Genomic DNA, 27,511 nt, shown 5'->3' with positions numbered 1-27,511 from the left:
ACACGGAGAAGTATTTTTCCCCTTTCTTATTTTTACCTCCATCAGCCTAGGGGTTATTCCCTTCATTTTTCTTCCTTTTAGAAGGGTTATCCCCAGTGGGTTTTGAAGTTGATGGAGTCACCGAGGTCGAGGCAGAGTTCACGTTTGTTATTGTAGTTATGGGCGGAGAGGTCAGGTTCAGTGCTAACCTCGCCTCTTCTACATTGACAAATCTCTGGGCCCTTCGATTGAACTCGGTTAGTGACCTAATATGTTTCCTTTGTAAATCTTCCCAAAGGGGACTTCCTGGAAAAATACCCGCTCTAACAACCATCAGGTGGCCGCTATCGTCGACATTCCGAGCTCGGGCCACTTCTAGGTTAAACCTCATGAGGTAACTCTTTAATGACTCATCTTGCTGTTGTCGGACATTGATTAAGGCTGAGGCGTCGGGCCTGATGCCAATCATTGCTTTAAATTGCTTCTTAAAGTCTCTAGCTAATTGATCCCAGGACGAGATCAAATGTCTTCTAAACATCTCAAACCAGTTTTTTGTTGGTCCTGTAAGTGTGGCTGGGAACAGATACATCTGAGCTCGTAGCCAACATTGTTGGCTCGCATGATGGTGTTGAAGGTACTCAGATGACTATACGAGTCTGAGTTTCCATCAAATGGTGGGACATGGGGTATTATGAATCCCTGAGGAAACAGAGTGTTGGAGATATGCGGGGCAAAAGTGTAATGCCCCAAAATCCCTAATGTGGTTTAATGGTTGGATTAGTAGGTCGGGAGGGCCATAATTGATTTATTATGCCATTAAACTATAATATATTGTAATATGATGTTAAATGCATGCATGTGGGTCCACATTTCATGACAGGGGTATTTTGGTAATTTGGACCATTGAGGGCGTAATTGTATATTTGTATGCATGTCGGTGATTTATTGTTGAGGCCACATTATAATGTGGATTTGTTCGAGCTATTCAGCATGAGATGATCTTTGAGTATAAATTTAGCGGTTTAGCCCTAACAGGATTAAGTTCGAGGCTCGGGGTGAGTCTCGGGGTGATTTAATGATTAGAGCGTTGCCGGGAATTAAAGGGTAACAGGATATGAATTATTGGTATTTGAGAATATCGAGAATAGCGGGAATTGGAGGGTGTTAATTATGATTAACGAAATAGGTGGGAAAGGACGGTTTTACCCTTGGGAGGCTTTAGAAACTTTTATTTGACCTAGGGGCATTTTAGTCTTTTCACCCCTAGGATTGATATAAGCCATTGAAGGCCGTGGAACTTGCAAGAAACAGAGCATAGAAAACCTTCTCCCGTGCATCCTTTTTCCTTCATTTTTCCTTTGGAATTCTTGACCTCAATTTGAAGAAACAAGCTAGGAAATCAAAGGTTAGAGCTTAGAAACTTGGTTCATCCATTGAAGAGGACTCAAATACCACTTGAGGTAAGAATTCATCCATGAATTTTAGTTGTACTCTATTTTTTTCTTATGGTTTTTCAGTTGAGGAATTTGAGGTGTGTAGTTGGGAATCAATGGAAGTTTTTGACTAAGGTTGATTGGGTTTTTGTGATATGTATGAAGTTTAGGGGTTGAATTTGATGTTTGGGTGATGTTTGGGATTGGTTTGGAAGCTTAGTTTTCAGGGGAAGTTGCAAGGAAGGAAACCAGGAAAAATTCTGGTCTGTAGATGGCGCCCCAGCACTAGGCAGGGCAGAGAGGTGGGTCTCTCTGACTTGGGATAGCGCCCCAACGCTGGTCCATTTTCTAGCAAGCCTATTTTAGGGCTCGGGATGACTTTTAAGGCTCGAGGATGGGTTCCTTTACCCTGTTTAGGTGGATTGGGAGTCCCGAGAGTGCGGGATTGGTCCTGAGAGTGAGGTTTTAGATTGTGAACCTCTTATTGATTTACTTTATTAATGGATTCCAATTGGTTATGACTAGGTGACCACCACTAAGGGACTAAATGGCAAATCGTTCTCAAAGGTCATTCTTTTATTATTTCTCGCTCAAACCCGAGGTAAGAAAACTGCACCCTATGTGTGACATGCGTGGTTATTATCGAGGCATGTTGGTTGTTAAATATGGACATTGATTGCATATTAAATGCTTGGAAAATCTTGCTTACTTGTGCATGGCACTGACTATTCAGAATCGGCACTGGGCGCGTGTTACTGACCTAAGAGTCAGAAATGGCATAAGCGTCAAGAACGCAGAGTCGATAAAAGATTAGATCTAATCGACATCAGCATTGAATGACTCATATGGGGTATTAGTGCTGGACCGACCCTAAGTTCGATGAAAATTATAAGCGCTTGTCTAGTCTATGACTAGTTACTCAGAGCTAAGGCCAAAGGCCTAGGTGACTGTTTGTCACATGGCTAAGAGAGCGGAATCCCACCATTGTGACTCTATGGCTACTCGGTAGGTTTATGTTGGTGACTATTCATCAGATACCTACCTCGTTTAAGCTAGTGAAATGATCACTTATCGATAAAGGGTACACAACTCACCTTAGTGACTTTTACAACTGTCACTCCTCTATTTTGGGCTAATAGTCATGAATGATTATTATGATCATTGTTGATATTATATTCATGCAGTATTGAGTTTTCTTGCTGGGCTTTGGCTCATGGGTGCTATGTGGTGCAGGTAAAGGGAAAGAAAAGCTCACCCAGCCTTGAGTGGAGAGCTTAGATGGAAATGTATACATATGCGGCCGCTTGACCACCACAGCCAAGGAGTTCTCAGGGGAACTAGGGGGTTTACCCTATTTTTGCCGCTTAGATCGGCGGGTTGTAAATTTTATACAGTAATGACCGTTTTGCATTGTAAATAACTTGTAAACGTTTTTATGGGCCCATGAACATTTTTATGTTTAAAATAAAATGTATCCTTTCCTTTTGATTTGTTTTCCACCCTAACCTATTAATAACACCTAGAAGCACGTTTTTAACCAAAGAACTCAGTTAGCGAGTTAAATTCACAGTTCAAATTTCACCGTAACTGTCTTGGGGTAACCAGGGCGTTACAAAAAGGCTCGAACTCTTCATCGGACTCTTCAGCCTTGTCCCTATTACGCTCGTCTTGCAGGAGCTTGAATGCTCTTTCTACTGGTCAATCCTTTCCTGGACTAAATCCACTGGGGGTCGAGCTTGGACCTGAGGGGGATGGTTATCATTAATAAGAACTCCAGCTCCCTGTCTTGGTATAGGGTTATATGCTGGCTGTTTACGGCCATTCAGATGGTCACACAGATCAGAGTTCGGGGGATTATCTCGCCCTCAGTTGTGGTTTAGATGATCCCGCAGATTAGGGTGATTCCCTCGATTCCCTGTATGCCTTGGCTCAGTGTTATAAATGCTTATGGACCGAGTGTAGTCCGAGCTTTCACTTACGTAACTTGTAGCCCTCTCTGGAGGTGTAGCTTGACGATTACGAGGTGGGTCCCCTACTGACCTCATTATTCCAGCAGTTTGTGATCTTGACACTTGGCTTCCCGAAGGCTGAGGAACTCTGCGACCTCGAGTAGCCTCCCTTTCGTTCCCCTGTCCAGGCTTGGCCAGTCGGTTTCCATCTCGACTGCCGCTACGAGACGGCCTCTGTGGTGCAGGTCGTGGGACCTCTCGGACTGGCGAGGGGTGTCTTATTGGTGATGGAGGATGCCTTATGGGGGACGGTGGCTGTCTCCAATTGTCGGGCATAGATGGCCCAGAATTCGCCCGAACAAGCTCCGGGTTGTTTCTTACAGTATTCGAATTCGGGTTCCGAGCCACTGGAGGGGCTCGGTTATTACCCGTTCCTGTTGATAATTCTGCAGTTGGGTTGGCAGTGGCCTCAACCCGTGTACTCCTTTGGGGCCTTGGCTTATTCGGCTGTGATGCTTGTTCTACCCTCCTGGTGGCCGTGCTCCCACAGGGGCGTCCTCTAGGCCTCTGGGGAGGTGTCTGGGCGGCAGCTGCCTGTCTGGCTAATTCTTCATTGCGTTTTGTCGCCTCTGCCAATTGTTTGCACAATTGACGATTTTCAAGTTCCGCCATAGGCTGCTTTCCAAGTCGTCAGGGATATTCCTCAGTACGAGGAATCTGCTCCTCGGGTATCTGGGGCAATGGTCGCCCACCAATACTGGGGTTGTTTGCAGTGGCCATTGATGATTCAGGAGGTTTTCTGATTAAACAGGCTCACGTCTTGTTTAATGGCTCTCAATGAAAGCACCAAACTGTTGACGTCGTTTTTCGTCAACTTAGAAATGAAGAGCGATTAAACAAAATACCAGAAGAGACAAACAATAAATGACAAAATTTTTATGTGGTTCAGTAGTTAAAATCTGCCTAGTCCACGAGTCGGTGTTATTCAATTTATGAGATTCTCTCAAAGCTTTCTAGAAGCAATTTTATAGAGTCTTCCCAATACAAATTTCTCCATCCCCACAAATGAATTGTTCCACACTATTTATAGAGTGGTTTACCGAATATCTCCCCTCATATTTCGAGGAGTTATTATACAAATCAATTAAAATAAATGTAATTAAACGCGTATAACTATGTACAAGTATAAATCCCATGATATTAGGGATTTAATAACAGATTACAACCAATCCCTTAAATATAGGGATTCTATAACAATAAATATGTTCACACCTAGCTTGCGACCTTGAACACTCGAATCACATGCCTTCGAGACCAACCAACCATCACGAGCTTGCTACCTTGGTTCGCCTCGGATTTTAACAAATAACATTGTTTAAATCATCCTTTTCGAGCTCACAATGTCTGAGCTCGAACCATCTTATCTGATGGCACGAAATGAATCAGGAAATTTATACAGGTGTTGAACCATTGTCATTGTAACTTCAAGCTTGACTTATAATCTCCAAGACCACGTATGTAATGCCCCGGATTCCCTAATATGGTTTTATGGTTGGTTTAGTAGGTCGGGAGGGCCATAACTGTTTAATTATACCATTAAATGTGTTTATGCATGTTCGTGAGAATTATATTATAATATGATGTTAAATGCATGCATGTGAGTCCACATTCGTTTACAGGGGTGTGTTGGTAATTTGGCCCGTTGAGGGTATAATTGTATATCTGTTTGCATGTCGATGACATATATTGTGAGGCCACATTATAGTGTGGACTGGTTCGAGTATTTCGGCATGAGACGATCTTTAATTGTGATTTATCGGTTTGGTCATAACAGGTTTGAGCTCGGGGCTTGGGGTGAGTCTCGGGGTGTTTTTATTGATTAGAGCGTTACCGGGGATTTTAGGGTAACGGGATATGAAATATTGGAGTTTGAGATTATTGAGGTTAGTGGGAATTGGGAAGCGTTAATTATGATTAACGGGATAAGTGGGAAGTACCAATTTTACCCTTAGAATAGTTTGAGAAGCTTTTGATGACTTAAAAGTATTTTGGTCATTTGAAAGGATTTATATTACCCTTTAGTTGGCTGTAGAAGGTTATAGATTAAACAGAACAAAAACAGGGTTTCTCTTCCTCTTCCCCGTATATCACTTCCCTTCATCTCTTCTTTGGTGTTCTTGAGCTCAAGGTGGGATATTAAGCTAGGGAACTTGAAGGCTGAGGTTATGGACTTAGTTCAGCTGTTGAGGAAGGTTCAAAGCTAGTTTTGAGGTGAGTTTTGGTCTTGAATTCAGGTGGTGCTCTGTTTTTCTCTTTAGTTTTGCAGTTTTTGATTTCTTGATGGAAGTGTGGATTTGAAGAGGTTTTGATTGATGATAAGTTTGGGTTTTGATGAGGGTGAGTTATGGGTGATGTTTGGAGGTTTAAATGAGTGTTTGGAAGAGGTTTTGGGTTGGTTTGAAGGGCTGGTTTGAGAGGAAAAACACAAGGGAAAATTCCTGGTGCGTGCAGCCTTTATGGCTGGTCTGGGTTAGGCGCCGCGGCGCGGCTGTGGTGCGCCGCAGCCCTTGGCGTCTGGCAGGGAAGGCCCTCTCTGTCTGGAGGGCGCACCGCGGCATAGCAGGGGAGGGCCGCGGCCCTTTAGGTCATTTTGGCCAGAATCATGTTTTTAGCTTGGGGATTCAAACCTTAGGCCTCGGGGTTGGACCTAGTACCCGGTTGGGTAGTGCTTGATGTCTCGGAGGCTGGGTTTTGGTTTGGGAACCCTCAGTTATCATTTTTGTTGATGAATCTTATATTTTGGTTATGACCAGGTGACCATCAAGGAATTTAAAGATTGATCGTTCTCAGGGGTCGTTCATATAATAATTCTCACTCGAACCAGAGGTAAGAAAACAGTGTATGGATACAGTTGCACCCTGTATTGGTATATGACATGCATGGTTTGTTATTGGAGCATGTTGGTTGATATATGTGGACGTGGATTGCATATTAAATGCTAGCGAATGTTGATTACCTGTTTACGGCACTGACTAGTCAAGGACCGACCCTAAGGTCGAGAAACATGCATTGAATGGCTCTATGGCATTAATGCTGGACCGACCCTAAGGTCGAAGAACTTATTAGCGCTTGCCTGGTCTAAGACCAGATGTTCATAGCCAAGGTATATGACCCCGGTGACTGTTTGTCACATGGCTAAGGGACGCTGTCCATAGTTACGACTCTAGAGTCGGGAGGAAGGTTATGTTGGTGACCAATCACCATGCACCTATCCTGATTAAACTTACGAGAGAACCACCTATCAGTTAAGCCTTGGTGACCCTATCATCACATGGCTAGAGGGAGCTGTACCCATTATCGTGACTTTTGGCTATTGTCGCCTATTTGCTTGGACTATTGATCCTGAACAATTATTATGACTATTGTTGATATTATATCATGCTTTATTGTGTTTTCTTGCTGGGCCTTGGCTCATGGGTGCTGTGTGGTGCAGGTAAAGGAAAAGAGAAGCTCACCCAACCCTGAGTGGAGAGCTTGGGCGATGTTGTGTACATATTGGGCCGCTTAACCATCACGGTCAGGGAGTTCTCAGAGGGACTAGGGGTTTACCTTATTTTTGCCGCTTAGGCTGGCGGGGACTGTAAATCTGAAACAGTAGCGACTCTTTTGTATTATAAACAGCCTGTAAACATTTTGAAAAGCTCATGAGCAGTTTATTTACTTAATGAAATGTATCCTTTCCTTTTTGCTGGTTTTTCACCTTAACCCGATAATAACACTTAGATCACGTTTTTAACCAAAGGACTCGGGTAGCGAGTCAAATTTCCGGTTCACTGTTCACCGTAACTGTTCTGGGGTAGCCAGGGCGTTACAACGTAGTTTCCGAGCTCACCAACTCTAATGTTGTTGCAGCTACTGCTCAGCGAGACTTTTCTTGATATTTTCATTAAAGTTGATTATGATGAACCTGCTTATTCCGAGCTTACACTTTATGAGCCTGACTTTCGAGACGAAAATTTCTATTCTCGAAGCGAAGCTCCTCTCCAGGTGTATCCCCAGGCTTAAAAATTTCCTGTCCAATGAGATAATTGTACTTACTATAAGGTCTTCTTTCGTTTCTCGACGGTGAAGTAAGACTCAGTAGAAATGATCAAAGAAGATATGGCTGACCTGGCCCCCTTTGAAGACAAGACCCCCATTTTTCTTTCTTTGCTTTTCAGCTTTATAATTGGTTTGAAAACCTTTGCTCCTCATTCAGGTGTAACATAAAGTACCTTTACCAAGATTTCTATCCACATCAGCTGTCTGGATCTACATCACATGCATTATCATAAAATGCTTAATAAACCGTACTAGCTAGAAACCATTGATTAAAGAACCCATACTTTAATATGTTCAGAGCAATTTTATTATTATTATCTATGATCTTAATCCTCTCGTACTTATACAAGATCAGACTCTCATTAATGAATATGAAATTTTCTAATATTATAATTATTCAACAATAATTCAAACATTCAATTATAAAGAAAATGTACTTTTATTTAATTCCAAACAAAAATGTCTTTTTACATACTTTCGAGCACCAACCGTAACAACTGATAATGGCCAAGCCAAAAACCATCAACATAGGGGACATCGACCAACATACAAGGGTGGTTACAAGGACGATGAAGGTGATAGTCATTTGTTGGTATTAACACATGTAAATAAGAGTGTGCAGTGGAAGTTGTATTGCAATTTTTTTTCATTTAACACCGAAAACCAGGATCATTATATGTATGTATACATTAAATCAAACACAATAAAGATTAATACCTCTTGAATTTTATCTAGTACCCTTGCTATCTTTTAGTAAAAAATAACGAACATCCAATCCACGAGATTGCACCAATATCCACACCGCAATCTTCCAAGCTAATTTTCAACACACTAGGACGTGTGTGGGCAGGTAGGATGTTATGGACAATATAGACTCTCTTGATGTTCTTAACACATGAGATTAAGAGTGGTTGGAGAATGAGAGAGGCTTAGAGAGTGTATCATTCCTTTTCACGCTTTCTCTAAAAATTGAATATTGCGTTTCTTGAACAATATAACGATATATTTTAGATTTAATAAATGGAAAAATATCTATTGATATAGATTCAGTCAATAACTGCTTAAATTTAGATTTAATTATTTAATCAATATTTTAATTGAATCAAAATATCTTTTTTAAATCATAATTTAATGAATAAAATAATTCAAATTATAACATTTAATATTTGAAAAATTCCAAATTGGGTCTGACCCTTGGTCACACTCCAGTCACTATGACTGGGCGTGTGGGCGTGTAGCAATGTGACATGGCAATAAAAACCATGAAACATCGTAGGCACTGGTTGAGTAGATTGACCAAGGAAGTCAAGAACATTGGTCAGAAACCATTAATGAGCAAGAATTTACTCGATCTATGTATGATTGTTCAAATAGAATCATTATTTCACTGGTTGCTAATTGAGATCAAGGCGCAAGGCGTAGTACTCGAGCAGTGTACTACAAAATTAATTAACTTTTTAGTGTATTTTTTAAATCAATTTATTGTATATTTCATGATAAAAAGGCTTTTTAAGGCCCAATGCCCATTTTGTAAGGTTAACGAGTCTATCAATTCAAGACTTACTACATCATTTATTCTCATCCACACTTTTATACACCATCACTATGTCAAATTATAATTCCCTCTTAGACTTGAGAAACTAAGTTGAATCTTGTTCAGTTGATCTTGAGTTTGGGAATTCATTTAATAAAAGTGTCAAGTAGACGTAGATTATTACCAATCATTAGATTATTACTACAAATTTTTTGAGTTCTTCATCTTATTTATTGAGTCTCATTAATTATTTATCGTTTCATTACTCAACTATCGTTGACCAAATTTGCGATCAACATATATCACAATTAGATTTAAAGAAAGATTTGGAATAACATTCATGAAACTCACGCTCAAGGTTCATTTTTTTTTCTTCAAAAGTTTACAAAGTTGAAGGAGCGTTGAGTTCTTGAAGCAATTGATAATGAGTAAGTGTTGTTGTTATTTAGGTTATGAGTGTTACATAATAGTTTATATGTGTTTTTCGAACTATTTTGGACTAAAAAGCTTGCCAAAAAAATTAATTTTGGGATGAAATAATGAACTTTTGTGTAGATTCTGCGATTTAGGTTTTTTCTTATTCTATTCTAGTAACTTTATGGAGAAGAGCTTAGTAAATCCAACCAAAATTTTAAATGGTTTTAAATTTTGAAGGCTCAAAAATGGTTTTAAAAGCCTAACCAACATTACCCAAGAGTATTTAGTTCATTTTAGGTGGATTTTGAGGTTATTTTTATGATAAACAATAATAAATTTATATGTTTAGTAACATGAAAAAGTTATGCGGTCATTTATTGGAGTTTTCTGGGTCATTTTGTAGAGAGTAGACATGGGAAAACATACATCCAAGCAACTGAAAAGAAGCAAACAAATGAAAAGGTGGTTAGAGCACTTCCAATGAACCTCTCTAAAATACACATTTTTTTATTTTACCTCTAGCTTTTACATTACACCATATATCAGCTTCTTTATTTTTTTTTTCTATAACATTTAAATACTATATTTTTAAATATTTTCTTTAACTATCAATAATATCATAATATCTTTTAACATTTATAAAATCTACCCATATATCATATCACATAATTATATTATAATACTACTTATAAAAAAATAACAATAAAAATTTATTAAAAAATGAAATATAATAATATTATAAAATATAAATAAAACTCATTTACTAGGTATATAACTATATATATAAAAAGAAGAAAAAAAAAGAAGAGCATATATATTTGTGTGTATAATTTTATGTGTTTGTGAATAATATAAGAAAGAATATAAAAAAATAATATTATATGTTTACATAAATGAATTGTGCGTTACAAATATAACTATGTCCTATAAACTATGTCCTATAAATAAAGGTAAATTTTTTTAAGGATAAAATATCTATTGGAGACTCATTTTAATGTACTTTGGTATAATTTTACATATTTAGTTATTTTAGATCAACCATTAAAAATGCTCTTACATGGTCAATCCTTTTCTTATTTTTTTATATTTGAAATGGAAGGAACGTCAATCCTTTTCCAAACCACAAAATTTGAAAAAAAGAAAAACAAAACCCAAGAAAGAAACAAAAATGTACACATGCATTTTGAAATAGTTTTGGCGGACTTGTACCACTAAAAAAAATCCAACGGTTGCAATCCTTGTGCTCATTCAACTATGCATGGGCCTTGTCCATAAATAAAAAGAAGAGTTAACATACAGGACCCATTAAAACAAATTATATAAATATATAATAAGAGAAGAGACTCAAATTATTACAAAAAAATATAATAAAATAAAGTAATCACACACACACGTTGTAACGTTGTCTTGTGAAGTGTTTGGTTATTTTGACAAAGACGTGACCGCAACATAAGCCGCTTACTCGTCTTCATTAATTTTAAAATTAAAACACAACTTTTTATTCAACATTAATAATAAATAAATAAATATGCTCAAACAGTTTTTATTTTAGTTTGTTCACATGGAATAATGTGACAGCATCATCCCACTTTTATAACAATACAATACAATACTTTACTTGTTCAAATTCAAATTAAGAAGAAGGCCATTTCAATACTGTGACACTTTCAAACCCAACTTTTATTCGTGTGTGTATATATATATACACGATAATTTTTGTTTACGGTAGTTTCACTTTAAGTTTTAATAGGGGACTTTTTACCTCGTAAACAGTTTTTGGTGTGGTTTCATTTTATGATTATGTATATTATAGTTGTTTAGAGCATCTGAAAATTTTCAAAAAATTCTGAATAGTTTACAGTACCAAAAATTAGGTTCAAACATATTGCTTTCTACGTGCATAAAAAAAATTAGTCACACGTGCAACATGTTTTAACCTAATTTTCGATACTGTAAATTATTCAGAATTTTCTAAAAATCGCACTGATGCTCTAAATAACTACAATATACACAGTCATAAAAAAAATTACGCCGAAAACTATTCAAAAATAAAAAACACTGAAAACTCTACCAGTAAAATTTAAAATAAAACCCTTATAAAAAAAAATTGTCATATATATTAACAAAAACCCAAAGGAGTATTTATATATATATATTTACCTCGATTTTTACAATTACAGTTCAAGCTTTTAATCCAACTTATATTATATATTTATATATAGGTTTCGAAAATCAAATGTTACCTGCCCTAAAACTACTTTGAATTACTCAAAGTCCACTTAATTTTTTGTTTTGCATTGTCGTTGGTTAGCTAAATTAGCCATCCTCAAGTAATTTTACATATTATTTTAATTAAAAAAACTATTTACAAAATAACATTCTGAGTATGTAATGTATGGAGCCTTGTGGAAAAATATATTTTATTAAAAGTAATTTTTTTAAAACAATTTAATTTCTAAATTAATACTTTTGTTTTGGTATAAATATATAATTTTTTTTACTAATATAAATATGTAAATTCAATTAATTAAAAGGGAAAAAAAAGGTGCGTGTTTTCTTTTTCAAACTACAGCCTCCACTAAGCTGTAATACGCGTTTCGTCTCGCGTTTTCTTTACAAATAATTTTTATATTAAAAAAGAAACGTTATTTATATAAATTGCTCTCACCTTTCTCTTTCTCTGATTAATTTTTTTTTAAAATCCCAACTTTGAATCTAAACGGACTCTGAGTTGAGCTGCGTAGACATGGCCGAGTTGAACTCGGGCTCCCTCTTTCTCATCACCTTCAACCTCATTCTTCTCCTCGTTCTTCCATGTATACCCTTTTCGATCTCTCAAACGGCGGTGGCTCCTTCTCCGGCCTCCGATACTTGCAACGGAATCTTCTTATCCTACGCCTACACCGACGGCGAGCGCATCCCACCGAATCTAAAGACCGATCGATCACATCAGCCTTACCGGTTCGAGTCTACGTTGACTGTGCTCAACAACGGGCTTGATGAGCTCAAGTCATGGAAGGTCTTTGTTGGGTTTCAGCACGACGAGTACTTGGTTTCTGCTTCGAATGCTGTGCTCGCCGATGGTAATAGTATTCCCGGTGCTGTGGGTAACGGCACCGTTTTTGCTGGTTTTCCGATGACGGATCTGAATACAGCTATTGAGACCGCTGGGGACTTGACCCAGATGAGTGTTCAGGTTAAAATGGTTGGGACCCAGTTTGGGGTCGCCTCGCCGAGTGTTCCCTTACCCACTAATATTTCTCTCGCTAATGACGGCTTTGTTTGCGCCAAACCCACTATGCAAGGTCAGTTCTTTTATATTTTGACTCTTCTTTTTGTATGCTTCCTGGGTTTTTATTATTTTTATTTGATTTGATTTGTATTAGCTTGGTCTTGGATTTCGAGTTCCTGGGTTTTAATGATAGTTCTTAAAATAAGAATAAGGGTTGGTTCATGGAGAAAAAATAAAATAACGAAATTGAGTAAGCTTAGTGTAGTGTGATGGAAGCTTTATATCATGGTATGAACTACGGTGAAGAAGTGTTAAATCTATGATTTTGGGTATTTCATTTAGTTTTTTTGATAGTAAGCGAACATAGTCTTGATTTGAATTTTGAACATTTATGTTCTGAATTATTGCGTAAAGAGACTACTTCAACATTGTTTTACAGCATGAGGTTGACCGTGTCAACTTCTGTGGTTATGTATGAACTTTTACCTTTCAAAGATAAAGAATGTTTTATATGTTGTGTCATGATTATACTATTACTTTGCTCTCTCTCTGTCTCTCTCTAATGTTGCTTCTTCTCATTCAGGGAAGAGTGAGATGCAAGTGTGTTGCACAGTAGACAAAAATTTCAAATCAAATGTCACAGTAGATGAAGAGTTCCTACCTCGCCAAAACGGTGATCTTACAATTATGTACGATGTGATCAGAACATATGACTCAAATTACTGGGCACAAGTCACAATGGCTAACCACAACCCTCTTGGGCGTCTTGATAACTGGAAATTAAGTTGGGAATGGATGAAGGACGAGTTTATCTACACCATGAAAGGTGCTTATCCAACTGTGCTTGACTCCAGTGACTGTGTTTTTGGGCTACAAGGTCAACACTACAAGGACCTAGACTTCGCCAATGTGTTTAATTGTGAAAGAAAGCCAACCATAATTGACCTCCCTCTAACTAAGTACAATGACTCAATTCTCGGATTCAAACCTTATTGTTGCCGAAATGGTACCATTTTGCCGCCACATATGGATGCAAGCAAGTCAATCTCATCATTCCAGCTTCAGGTTTTTAAAATGCCTCCAGATGTCAACCGGTCTGAGCTCTCACCACCTCAAAACTGGAAAATCAATGGCACACTGAACCCGGATTATAAATGTGGCCCCCCTGCTCGGGTAAGTCCTAGCCAATTCCCTGACCCCAGTGGTTTGCCCACGAATTCAACTGCTGTGGCTAGTTGGCAGGTTGTGTGCAACATAACAGTAGTCAAGGAAGCATCTCCCAGATGTTGTGTTTCATTTTCTGCTTACTACAATGAATCAGTTGTCCCTTGCAACACTTGTGCTTGTGGTTGTTCACGTAACACAGATCGTACTTGCAGCACAAGTGCACAGGCCATGCTTCTTCCACCTGAGGTACTTCTTGTTCCATTTGAGAATCGAACTGCTAAGGCCGTAGCCTGGGCCCAACTGAAACATCTACCAAGTCCTAATCCAATGCCTTGTGGTGATAACTGTGGGGTCAGTATCAACTGGCATCTGGCTACTGACTACACTAAAGGGTGGAGTGCAAGGATCACACTCTTCAACTGGGATGAAACTACTTTCCCTGATTGGTTTGCTGCTGTTCAAATGAGAAGAGCAGTCCCTGGTTACCAAAAAATGTACTCTTTCAATGGAACTTCCTTGGAATTGAATGGTGTCAACAATACCCTGTTCATGCAGGGCAATGAGGGTTTGAACTACCTTGTTGCAGAAACAGATGCCGTCAACCCAGAGAGGGATCCCAGGATTCCTGGAAAGCAACAGTCAGTGATATCATTTACAAAGAAGCTTACCCCTGGCATCAATGTGGCTGCTGGAGATGGGTTTCCCACGAAAGTATTTTTCAATGGTGAAGAATGCTCAATGCCCTCTGTATTTCCGACCAGTGATCAGAGAAGAAACTCGGCCACAATTTCTTCAGTACTTATGTTGGTCTTGGTGTTCATGTTGATATAGTTACATCCGAGGATGAGGCACTGGGTAATTTTGTAGCTGCTCTGCTGATTTTTTTATTCTTTCAGTGATTCAGTTTAATATGTAGGCTCAATCAGGAGTTTGGCAGCCTCTTTAGTTAAGCTGGTTGTGAATTCTGATTACAGCTGGTGGACTTGCTGCTTAGTTTTGCAGGAGTATATATATACCAAGGGACAGCATATCACATATATAGTCGATGTAATGCGTAAAACATTGTTGAACAAAGCTTCTGAAGTTTACTTTTTAATGTGCTAAATCTTTCTATGTGCATCTTTATGATTGTTGTATTGTACATTATGTTCAATATCCGAGTCTAGTATGGTTAAGAGCAGTTTTTGTGCGTAGATATAAATTGTTTCACTCTTTACTCTTTGCTTTTGTTTTAATAGGATGAACTACTATTGTAAAGTAAATGCGTAATGTAAGGCTCTGCCATTTTTGTCTGTTTCATTACCAATATTAACTTAAAAAGTCTGGTTGAATGGTTTTAGGCCATCTTTAACTCAGCGTAAGATTAGAGATCAACTTAAAATAAATGAAAAATTGAACTGCAACCGGTACAGCAAATTCTGCTTCAAATTGAAGTAGTATTTGGCGAAGCTCTATTCATTTGGAGCTGAAATTAGTCATTTAAGTTGTCATTTTTTTCAATTACATTTATATTTAAAATTTTTGTTTCTTATAATATTTAATTTTGATATTATTATTATATTTTGTTTATAAAATTTAGTATTATTTTTATACTTTAAATAAAAAAATATACTCAACGCAAAAACTAATAATAAAAATAAACTACTAACAACATAAAAGTCTATCTATTACAAAATTTAATATAAAAAATTAAATTAGAAACTAATAATTCAAAAATAAAGACTACTACCACTGATAAATTAGAACGGTAACTTAATACATTAATTTAGTAATTGATAGTTTAAAAATAAAAAATAAATGGGTTAGAAATAAAATAGTAACTTGATGTTAAAATCATACCAAAATTGTGTGAAAATGATTTTATATTCAAGTAAAAGTTGGTGATAGCGATAGCTAAATATTGAGAAGTTTTAGAAGTAACAATAGTTTTCCACCAACCTGAAATTTATATTTACAGTTGCATTGTAATCTTAATTCATTGCATGTTCAATTTTTGAGTAAGCAATCTGTGTCTTAGCTAAAGTTGTAGACATGAACACGGTTGAGAGCAAAATCTAGCATAAATGAGGGCTTAGAATTTAAGTACACAAAACAAAGACGAAACGAACACTCAGACTTAAGTCATGAGCAATGCAATACAATATGTACATCAAAGTCAATTCTTTGAGAGAAAGAAAAAAATGGAAGTGAAACATAAAATAAGAGGGGCAAACTTCATGTGTTATTAGAGTTAGAAATGATCCTAAAAAGTCTGCAAATGTATCAACAAAACCTACTTACTACCCACAATTGGAGATGTACCCAAAAACTAAGGGGGAGCTTTGCCAGCAGCAGCAGCCCAGATGTAGCGTTGACCCGATCGAAATTTACCACCAAAGCCGTACAAAATTTTGCACTACACCTTCACATAATTTAGCATGACACCTTTTGCATATCATGCAATATAGAAAATTTTGACAATCCAGGCTCATGGTTGATCCATATGGAGTAATACCAAAAAGCCTGGTCTCAAAAGTCCTAAGCAGCAGCAGAGCATGCTGGAAAGATGTGGCTAAGGAAAATCAAGAAGTCCAGTTTCTTGAATTAGACAAACTTTAAAATCCACCCTATGGTTGCAGAAGAAGAATAAGTTCAACCTGTCACAGCAACTATATACACCAGAAAATGCAGCGTGTATTCTACACAGGAATATTATCCAAGGAATACCCATCAAAATCAAACTGATTTTCAGCTGGTGCAATGCCTTCTTGCTGCTACGAAACAGAAAATTTCGATGATAGTCAGAATTGAGATGGATACAAGTTCAAAAGAAACAAGTCTGTTATTTTAACTCTAGAATGAAGAGATAGAGAGATAAAAAGGAAACTGACCTGTTTGAGGAGTGCACTCATTAAATCATCTTGGCCAAATTGTTCAGGAAAGAAGCCGGGGTCGTTACCTATGTCGTCAGGAATCCTTTCAGATTTAATCCTTACTGAGTGGTCACCAAGATGAGGATTAAGGTTCTGATTAATGTTTTGTGAGGTCCCGTGATCATTTTCTCCCATTGAGAACATAGCCTTGCCAGGATTGGATTGATTCCTAACTGGTAAATTTCTTTGGCCAGCAGAAAATCCTTGATTAACCATGTCGAAGCTACCTTGTAAGCTGTTTGATTGTCGTGAGGCATCGTAGGTCAATCCTACATTCTGTATGTCCCAATCATTAGATTTATGTTGATTCAAGTCGTTAAATATATCATAACTCGGCATAAAACCAGCAGAGCCTTTAATTTCTGAGTTAACATCTTCTTGGAATGCCCCTTTAGATGTGAGACCTGATATGCTTGGTGGATTTCCAAGAGGGAAACTGTTGCCTGGCAATTCTGAGGATTGGTTCAGGGGAAAATTCAACATTGAAGAGTTTTGCATAACAGGATTGTATCCTGATCCCCTGCCATTATCAGAAATTCCGTTTCTCCCTAAAACCCCACTTGTTACCATAGGCTGCGTCACAGATGATGGAAGCCTGGGAGCATGACCGCTAGAAGATTCATTTAGAATTGGTCCTCTTGACTGGGCTTGAGCCATCTGCATAAGTAGAGGGCTATTTTGGGATCCGTGGGGATTGACTTGCATATTCATCCCAAGAGATTGGGCAGACTGGTGCAAGTTAGTAAGTTGTTTTGGCTCCATACTTGTTGGAATTCCATGAAGCAAGTTCAAAGGTTTACCATTGCTTAAATGTTGTTGCTGCCCCTCACCAAACCTCAATTTTGGATTTTCAAAGCTAAATAGGTTCCGTTGGTCGACAATGGGCAAAGGTATGCCAGATTTTGGTGTTGACCGACCAAGTCCGGCTGCTTGTAGCGTTGCAAGGCTTTGTGCAGGAAGTTGACCCGTTACAGCTAGAGCTTGAAGATCCATACCATTTAATGATGTCATTGGCCCAAAAGTTGGATCTTGGGGACTCATGAAAGAGTTATTCATATTTGTTTGGTGTTGTCCACTGAGCCTTCTAAGGTACAACCGATATTTCTGTTCCACGAGGTTGAATTTGAGTTTTTGTCAGATCAGAGAAAAGATTAAATACACTACAGTACCACAACATATAATTTTAAGAACAGAAAGTCAAAAACATATTGGGCCAGAAAACGTAAGACTGCTAAAATTTAATCTTAAACCAAACACAATCGTCTAGTACCTGGAGATGGCTAGCAACATTTTCTCTAGTGAGCCCAGGAACATTCATCAGCTCTAGGATTTTCTTGGGAACAGCCTCTGCATCAACAAGTTAAGTTTGAGTAACATGATAGAGAATTTCGCAATTGAAAAGCAAAACTTGTACTTGAATTACAAAGAATCAGTTAAAAACTGATATATGCCCACAAATCTTACAGATGCAAGGTCCAATTTAATGCAATGATTGAGCAAATATTGACTCTAATTTTCCCCAACCAATTTTTCTTTGAAGAATAAGGGAAAAAAGCAGAAAGAGGTATACTGCATGGGTGAATCATGACAATGGCTTCCACATTATGAAAGATTTGTAAATTTAAATCCACTTTTCTAGATTCCTGGATCAAACTTGAAATGAAATAAACCCCATAATCTTAAATAAAAAAAGTTCATGGGACTGCAAATAAAGGGGGGAAAGAAAGAAAAACATGAAGGAAAATACTTACTATCAATGCCCAATTGATTAACAGCACCCACAAATTGTTGATGGAGCTCAACAGACCAAACCACCCGAGGTTTCTTTAGTGTTGATGAGTCATCCCTGTCATCACCATCTTCCTCGTCATCTTTCCTCTTCTTTGAAGATCTCCAGTTCCCTTCATTGGCTGACGACGAGTAATCTGGTTCTTCAGATGGCTTAGCTTGCCGATCTCCTTCTTCGACGCTCCCGGACTGTTCTATTTCCCTCCATTCATTCTTCTTCTTCCTCACAACATGCTGCCAAATGTTCTTCAAAGCCTCAATGCGCACGGGTTTGATCAGGTAATCACAAGCGCCATGAGTCACACCCTTCATCACAACATCTTTCCCATCATCCGCAGACATCACTGAACAAATTACAGCCATCATATATATCAAGATTTAATACATACAAATGTAAAAATACACTACTGCTTGAGCTCTTAAATGGTTGGTTGGTCGAATCTTGACAAAAACTAGCATAGAAAACAGTACTTACTGATTACAGGCAAGTCCATCTCCAACCCAATACGCTCCAGAAGTTTGAATCCATCCATGTCCGGCATGTGAACATCACTTATAACTACATCAAACCCATTTTTGTTCTCTCGAAGCAAATTCAAGGCATGTTCTGCTCGATTGCGTTTCGTAACTGCAAAATTCCGAAACAATATGAGTAAATCTATTTCGGTCATAAGGAAGAAATTGAAGAAAACAAAAGAGGGCCAGAGGATTCTGAATCTACAGAAAGACATAAACGAAAGGCTTAAACTTTTCTTTTTTGAGCTTCAAAGAGACGAAAATTAACACAAATTTTGACCCTCTTAGAACCAGTTCGTAAAGTTAAACAAAACCCATGATTTGAATCTTAGCATGAGTATAACCTAATCGTAAGAGGGTCAAATTCACTTTCTTTGTGGGGGTTTTTTCAGAAAGATTCAAAACCCCATGAACAAGCACTATTAGCTAAAAACTGAAGACACTCACAAAGTCCAAAATGGTACATAATTACAATTTAGGCATAAAAATGGACCATTAGAACAAAAGTGATAAAATTAGAAAGAGGAAGACTTCACCCAAACCCAGAACAGAGTTATAATTACTAAAAAAAAAAAAAGACCTTCATAAAGACATGTTCGAAGCATCTTCTCCAAGATCATGAGACAAGTGGGATCGTCATCTACAACCAAAACTCTTAAACCCACGGGAAACTGGTCGGAGACTCCGGCGCCGGAAGTTGAAGTCGACATCGATCCCTTCCCGTTACTCAGATTCATACCCCAAAAAAAAAGCTTTTTTTTCTTCTTCGAACACCCAGATGAGATGAGACCGAATTACATGCTTGAAGAAGTTGGGTTGAAATTTAACAAACCCAACTTAAGATTCGCGACCATGAACGAGATTTTGATATTGATTTTGCTGGAGATGTAATCTTCGTTAAAAAAAGATTACAAATTTTGGGTCTGAGATTGGAGTACAACAAAAAAAAATTCAAGGAAAAAAAAAAAAAGAAAAAGAGAGAACTCTGCTTTGTCCCTGCTCTGCTTCAAGCTAAATTTCTCTCTGTTTTTTGGGGTTTTTATTTTTAATTTAATGTATTATTGAGTATTATATTTATATAATAAAAAATAGAAATAAAAAATAATAGTATTTAAATAAAAAGTGGGTCACTGGCTGAAGGAGTGGATCCAGCTCACACATAAGGATTTAACTAACCCAAAGCATCTAAATCTACTCTAAGTTAGTCCAACGTTTACTTCAGTTTGTGTCCGAATTTACTGTTTACCATTCTTATTTTTTTTTAATAGAAATATAACAAGAAAATAAATATAAATAGAGTAAACATTAAATAATTAAAAACGGTTCACTATCACTTCACCCTTTGAAAAATGGGTTCAATTGACAACTAATGATAGTAATAGAAAAGGAAATTTAGTTTTAGTTTTATGAATTTTTGAAATTTGCTTAGTTGGATAATTTTCAATATTTTTGGAGGATAAGTTTTACCCTTAATCATTTTTGTAAAATGAGTATGATTAATAATTAAATTAAATTCATGATTACATATTATTACTTTTTTTATTCTTAAATTTTTTGAACTGATTGAGCAATTTTTTGGGGAGTGAAATGATTCATTGTGTATGGCCAAGTGAGATGGTAGTATTATTGATCATTTTTAATATGTAATTTAATAATTCTACTTGAATGGAAATATGAAAAAATGGAACCTTTGTAACAGGATTCTCTTTGAGATACACTGTTTTTGAAATATCTAATTACAATATAAAACAAAAACAGAAACAAACACACTTGTAGCCCTTTCAATACAAAAGTAATAATAAGTTTCCAATTTTGAATTTGACTATGAAAATGGGGAAACATGGCGTCACAAATATATATATATTTAATGAGTTTAACAAAAATGACAAATATTTTGGGGTGTGTAAATTACTTTATTAGTTGCTCATTTATTATTATTATTATTATTATTATTATCTCTCACGAAAATGAATTGCCATAAAAATTGGATTTAAATTCAAAGTCCCATTTTTATTTGATAAGTAATTCCTTATTTGGTCGTGCATTAATACCAATATAAAAAGAAAGTTTACATTTTGGTAACCACCCACATTTTGGTTACTATATATAACAAAACATAGAAAGACTTTATTTCTATATAATAAAAATAATTATTATTATTTTGGTAATTATGAAAGACATGCTTTGTTTTTTATAAAATAGCCTTGGAAGAAAATTAAGTTATGACTACCAGTTTCCTTAACATACAAATCATATTATGAGGATTGTCAAATTTACTATTTTCATATGATTGATCAAATATTGTAACATATAAACCCTTTTGAGTTTTTTAATTTTATTTTCCAATCTTATTCGTGAACTTTTTTCAATATTTTATTATATAGTAACTCTACCATTTACCCCATCTGGTGATCAAATTAATTCTGATAAATTAGAAAAATATATTTTTTTATTATTAATTAAAAAAAGAAAAAAGAATATGAATGGTGAAACTTTATGGGGAGATAAGATAAGACAGGGGTGAGCAAGAAAAAAAAGTCAGCGTGTCCCAATGGACGGAATCCACGTAACGGCGTAACGAATGATAGCAAAAATGGTAAAAGAATTGTGATAGTTTTAGCAGCACAAGTAACGGCGTCAGGGTATTTCCGTTATTTAATATTATTAATTGTGTATTTGCGTTCTGACCAGACTTTTGTTTGGGTGCCACGTCGTATACCCACTTCCCTCAGCCGACACATGTCATTTGCCGCCGCATCACACAGGATAAGGTCTCCATGGCTTATAAACGCTTGCCCTTTCTGTAAATTTTTTTTTTTTCTTTACCAAAAAATTGATAATAATAATAATTTAGGAAATTTTTAGTATAAGGGTACCGGTGGGGCTCTTTTATGTTTTCGACCCGTTATCAGTTTTTGGTGCAAATTTTTTTTATGACCATGTATATTGTAGTTATTTATAGCATTCTATAAATTTTTCAGAAAATTCTAAATAATTTACAATGTCAAAAACTAGTTTAAAAACAGATTATTGCACGCGTGATTAATTTTTTTATACGCGTGGAAAATAACATATTTGAATCTAGTTTTTTGTACTATAAATGTTGACGTCATTTTTCATCAACTTAAATCTGAATAGCACTAAACAAAGATTCAGAAAATAAGATAAGAACAGTAGGAATTTTACGTGGTTCAGCAATTAAAATCTATCTGGTCCACGAGTCAATATTATTGATTCGTAATACTCTCTCAAAGCATTCTCAGAGCTATTCAATAGAGCATTCTCAGTACAATATTATCCGTGACTACAAATAAATAATATCAGGCTATTTATAGACCTGGTTAAGAGAATATATTCCACTAATTCAGGGAAGTTACAATCAATTATACAACTTTGAAATAAATATAAATAAATATATTAAATGAATAATATCTCATGATAATTGAGATTTAATACCAGATTACAACAAATTCCTAAAGAATAGGGATCTCTTAACAGTTGTCATGTGCAAAACGTGTTATTGACCTTGAACGCAAGGTTAACACGCTTTCGAGATCGACCAACACTTCGAGCTCGTTATTCTAGTCAGCCTCCTCCTTAGCCAGTGATTTCATCAAGCTCAATATTTAGAGACCAACATCTTCAAGCTTGCAACTAAGGCTCGAATAACACCCATATGCATCGGAGAAGATTCGTTCTTTCGAGCTTGATGCTTAAGCTCGAACCTTTAAACTTGTGCTCAATCGCCAACAAGAACAAGTCAGGAATCATGTAAATTTTACAAGTGTTCAACCACTGCTTGTCATTTTCGAGCTTACGCTTTACGAGCCTACATTTCGAGGCTCATTTATGACTGTATCAAAATTTGGGGTGTAACATTTTGCCCCCTCAAAAGTGTTGGTTCGAATCCTATGAGAAGGAAACTTTTGAACTCTGCTATCAAGAATCGTGTCACCTACCACACTTGAGTGTGGACAAGTGTCACTTGGGGATTGAATACTGAGAGTACTCGAGTACTCTCTTTTTCTGCGCATGCCCCTTCCAATTCTTTTTGCCACCATATGTCTAGAATCAAACATGATCCCTTGGATCTTCTTCTAATGCAAATCAACGACCCAGATCAATTCGACTTTTGGAATGCTAACTGGGGTATATATCCACTTTCATTCACTAGAGAGCACGAACCAGGAAAAAAAAAAATTTGAGTGTAACGCCTTGGATAACCAAGACCGTTACACTGTGTGTTTAAAATAGTACAAGACTTGCTAATCAAGTCATTTAAACAAAAATATGAACCTAAAGTCATAAACAGGTTAAGATTAAAAAGATTTTGGTCATAAACAAGTTGTTTTCATTAAAGTGAATATTTAGTACATGGGATCCCAAAATAGGATTAAAAGACATATTTACAAAATTTCCAAAAGTTATAAATAATCAAGACCACTCTAATGGAAAAATACACATTTTAGGTTTCTGTCCCTGTACAATCCCTCGACCGTGGCGCCCGAGTAGCTGACAATGTACACCTCGCCCCCAAAGCTCTCCAACCCATGGTTGATCTATCTTACCCTTGCCTTTACCTGCACCACGTAGCACCCGTGAGCTGAGGCCCAACAAGAAAATCATAACATAATAGCATTATCAATATCAATAACCAAATAATTCACAAAGCATAACCAGATATTCGGCAGTCCACAACATTCACATAATCAGTGATAGTAATTAACAAATCAACAATCTTTTAATCAAGTATTTGACATGCCATAATCATCAGATTAACACAGTAAACATATCATGCAATCGCTAGGGTTGACGCCCTTAGGTTGTACCTTCTGTTTAAGTCACTGTCTTCGGCTCACTTAGGTCGAGCCCAGTGTTCAACCCACTGACTTTGGCTCACTAAGGCAAAGCTCAGTGATTAAATTAACCTCAGCTACCAGTGGCTGAGTCGCGTCCTTGTGCACCAATATTAATTTCGACACTCTTAGGCCGTTTATTTCATACTCACATGGCATAATACCATCATATAACATTGCATACAAGTATAGGGAACTCTTCGTCCCAACATAACCACATAAGCGGGTACAGTTTTCTTACCTTTAATTCCAAGCGGAGAATGCAAAATGGTTTCGAGCGCGATCCTTAGCTCCGAGCCTTGGCGATAAATCTACTCATAATCCATAAATGGTACTTTGATGAGTTTAAATTCCAAAGGATAATCCCGGGACCAAACTCACATTCTCGGGATCTCTGATTCCACCAAACGATGTGGTGAAACCGTCCCCCCGAGCCCCCAAGCAAAACCCTAAAAAGTACCTAAAAACCAAGTTCTGGAGGCAGGGTAGCGCTACAGCGCTACAGAGAGAAACTTAAGGCCCCCAGAAAAGCAGCCTAGCGCTGTAGCGCTCTAAACCTAGCGCTACAGCGCTAGCACCAGAAATGACAATTTTTGGGCTTCTCCTTCGAAATTCCCCGAGCCAAAGCTCCAAAAATCCAACCCTATCATCAACCAAACTCAAAATTGAGCCCATAAATCACTACATCTCACCCACATCAACATAGAAACATCAAAACTTAATTAAGAACCTCACCAGATACAGAAATCAAAATTGAGCCTTGAGGCTCAAGAACCCTAACTAAAACTAGAAAACTTCTTAGAAGATTGAAGGAATCCTTACCTCAATGGCAGCTAGATCCTCAGCCTCCATCCTCCAACCCTTGGGCTTAGATTTCCAGACTTCCCAGTTGAAACCTCACATCATCTCAGCTCAATTCTATACAAATAAACTAAGTTCATCAACTATTTTATACCCAGAAATCCAGCAAAAACTCAAGGTTGAACTGAAACTCTTACCTCAATTTGGAGCCAACTTTCCAGCCTAATTCCCCTGCAATTACTCCAAGGATCACAGCTCCGAAGATTAGCCTAGGCTCCATTTGATTCTTAGCTTCAAATTCCCCAAGGAAAAGTGAGGTCGAGAGGAGAATGTGAAAGGGAGAAGGGTGAGTTGAGAGAGAGTTTTATATTCCGTTCTTTCCTTGATCAATTCCACAATGTTCTGTTTTGTTCTAAGAAAATGCTGAATATATCCTTAGACTTAGGAAAAGACTATTTTGCCCTCCCAAATAAAACTAATCATTTACTCAATCTAAGGGTATCATAGTCATTTGTTCCCAATTCCCGCTAATTCATCGAGTGTCCCTAATATTTACCACTTAAATCCTATCATCCAATTAATCACCAATTATTTATCCAATGTCTAATAATTCCCAATATATATTCTAAATTCCGAGAAACACCCCCAAGGCTCCCCCGAGCCGGACATTAAATCTCGCTGTGACTATTTTGCCAATCCGCTCACCAGGACCGTCTCGAGCCATATGCTGCAAATATATCCACATAATAATGTGGTCTCAACAATTTATCACACATAATTACATTTATGCCCTCAATTGGCCAAAATTACAAATATGCCCTTATAAACAAAACATGGCACATTTAATACTCATAAACATGCACTTAATCATCTCCATATAATCACATAGTCATGCATTTACCAATTATGCCCTCCCGGCACACTAATCAAGGCCTCTCAAGCCTTGTTAGTAATCTTGGGTCGTTACATAGAGCTTTCTTTGCATGTTCTCAATACCTAAAAAGCAAAACACTCTTGCAACCTTCAGTTTGGTGAGATTATTCCTGCAACCACTCCTTCAATCGAAAATCTCTCCATACCCTCGGTCTTCTTAGTGTAAGTACTCTGATCTTTCTTTGTTATATATACATTTTTGCCATTTTACGTGTTTCTTCTATCTGTGTGGATACGTCTTGTTTTTTCCCAAATTTTTATGACTCCTTTCTTGCATTAGGCAAATTTTCTGATTTAAATAGTTTTGGCATGCTTAGAATCACGATTTAGACGAAAAAATTTCTAGTAGAAATGTGTAAAAATGGAGTTTTTCTGGTAATGGGGTTTTTTTGGTCATAGGTTTCATGTAGCTTAAGAAATAGGGTTTTGGTTTAAGGTTTAAATGCATGAATCCTGAAAATATCTCCTTTTCGGGTAACTGCCAACTTTTTCTCTAGATTTTCAGTATTATTTTAAATCGATAATAACCACCCCACTCTCGCATGGGTGCACTCTCGATGCCCGAACTTTACAACAGTTCGGGATAGACATTCGAGTCAATCTTATCCTTTCAAGCCTTTAGTCTCGATTGAGCCAATCACTTTATCATGGTATCGAAGCCTATGAGGTCGATTCCCTATGTCGCGAATGGCCATGGGGAGCTCATCATGGTAAGCTTGGTGGGTGGAGCTCGTGGTATCGAAGCAAACCGTTGGCACTTATCACATCGCTTGACATACTCGAATGAGTCTGCCTTGACTGTTGGCCAGAAGTATCCTTGCCTAATCACCTTTTTTGAAAAGCTATGCCCCCCGGTGTGGTCTCCGCAAAATCCTTCATAGATTTCTTCTAAAATCTTATTTTTCTCGGGGGGAGTTACACACCTAATTAGTGGCATATAGTATCCCAATATGTACAATTTTCCTTCCAAAATGGTGTATCTTGGTATTTTGTACATAAGCTTTCTAGCCTCGTTCCAGTCTGTTGGGAGACTTTCGGTTTCGAGGTATTCAACTATCGGGGTCATCCAGGTAGGTTGCGAGTAAATCATGTGTACATCCTCTTCCTCATGCTCGGTTATGCTCAGGGTTAGTAGGAATTCTATTGGGACCACGTTGAGTGTGTCAGCTTCGTTGGTCGTGGCGAGCCTGGCCAATGCATATGCATTCAAATTTTATTATCGGGGAACTTGTTCTATAGCATAGAACACAAACCCCCCAAATGCTGCCTTAACTTTCTCCAGGTACGCTGCCATTTTTATGCCATGAGCCTAATATTGACCCAAGACCTGGTTAACGACCAATTGTGTGTCACTGTAGTAATGAATGACTTTTGCTTTGAGTGTTGGTTTTTATTGATCAAATCAGAGATTATACGCAGCGGAACAACAATCAAATTGTTAGTTTAATCCCATAAGATTTCTAGATCTACTTCTTCACATGCATATATATATATATTGAATCAAAGACATGAATAGAAAAATTACCTCAGGTCCTTCTTTGCTGCTATCTTTTTGTATGGCTAAATCATTGAGATCTCACACCAAGATCTTCCAAAATGTTCTCAGCACACAAAGAACGAGTGTGGGCTCGCTATACAAACAATATGCAAAAAAACTATTTATCAGATGTTCTCAACACATGTGATTTGATAAAGTTTGGACCTAGGTTTTGTGAAGAATAGTGACTTTTGTTTATGTCACTGTTCTCTTTCTCTGAGAAAGATTTCTAGATATTTTTCTATCCCTGAAAAGTTACGTTCTGAAAAACTGATATCCTATATTTAATATATCCAATATATTAAAATAAAATCTTAGTTATTTTAAACAATTTGAAAATAACTAATCAGTTATCA

The 27,511-nt window shown here is 37.1% G+C and overlaps 3 protein-coding genes across 4 annotated transcripts; 1 reads left to right on the top strand and 2 right to left on the bottom strand.

Moving 5' to 3' along the window:
• Positions 1–3,277: 3,277 nt before the first annotated feature.
• LOC133815503 (uncharacterized) lies at positions 3,278–4,033 on the bottom strand. The gene has a single exon (XM_062248338.1). It carries the CDS (start codon positions 4,031–4,033, stop codon positions 3,278–3,280), a length of 756 nt encoding a protein of 251 aa, XP_062104322.1.
• Positions 4,034–12,087: 8,054 nt separating this feature from the next.
• Positions 12,088–15,111, top strand: LOC133819452 (COBRA-like protein 7). Its single transcript, XM_062252716.1, has 2 exons — positions 12,088–12,718; positions 13,229–15,111. Exons 1-2 carry the CDS (start codon positions 12,160–12,162, stop codon positions 14,641–14,643), a joined length of 1,974 nt encoding a protein of 657 aa, XP_062108700.1. The 5' UTR covers positions 12,088–12,159; the 3' UTR covers positions 14,644–15,111.
• A 756-nt stretch (positions 15,112–15,867) lies between these two features.
• Positions 15,868–20,062, bottom strand: LOC133819451 (two-component response regulator ARR2-like). 2 transcript variants are annotated; one of them, XM_062252715.1, is made up of 6 exons: positions 19,609–20,062; positions 18,988–19,140; positions 18,476–18,856; positions 17,995–18,071; positions 16,683–17,828; positions 15,868–16,562 (listed from the first exon to the last, which is right to left on the bottom strand). In XM_062252715.1, the coding sequence occupies exons 1-6, from the start codon at positions 19,763–19,765 to the stop codon at positions 16,491–16,493; spliced, it is 1,986 nt and encodes a 661-aa protein (XP_062108699.1). In that variant the 5' UTR covers positions 19,766–20,062; the 3' UTR covers positions 15,868–16,490. The 2 variants fall into 2 exon arrangements, with proteins under 2 accessions (XP_062108699.1, XP_062108698.1); XM_062252714.1 differs by having other exon boundaries at positions 15,868–16,565; positions 19,609–20,061.
• Positions 20,063–27,511: the final 7,449 nt, after the last annotated feature.

Source organism: Humulus lupulus, chromosome 2, assembly GCF_963169125.1.
Source record: "Humulus lupulus chromosome 2, drHumLupu1.1, whole genome shotgun sequence".
NCBI lineage: Eukaryota > Viridiplantae > Streptophyta > Magnoliopsida > Rosales > Cannabaceae > Humulus > Humulus lupulus.
Note: the sequence above shows the minus strand (reverse complement) of the source record. Positions and strands in the feature narration are given on the sequence as shown.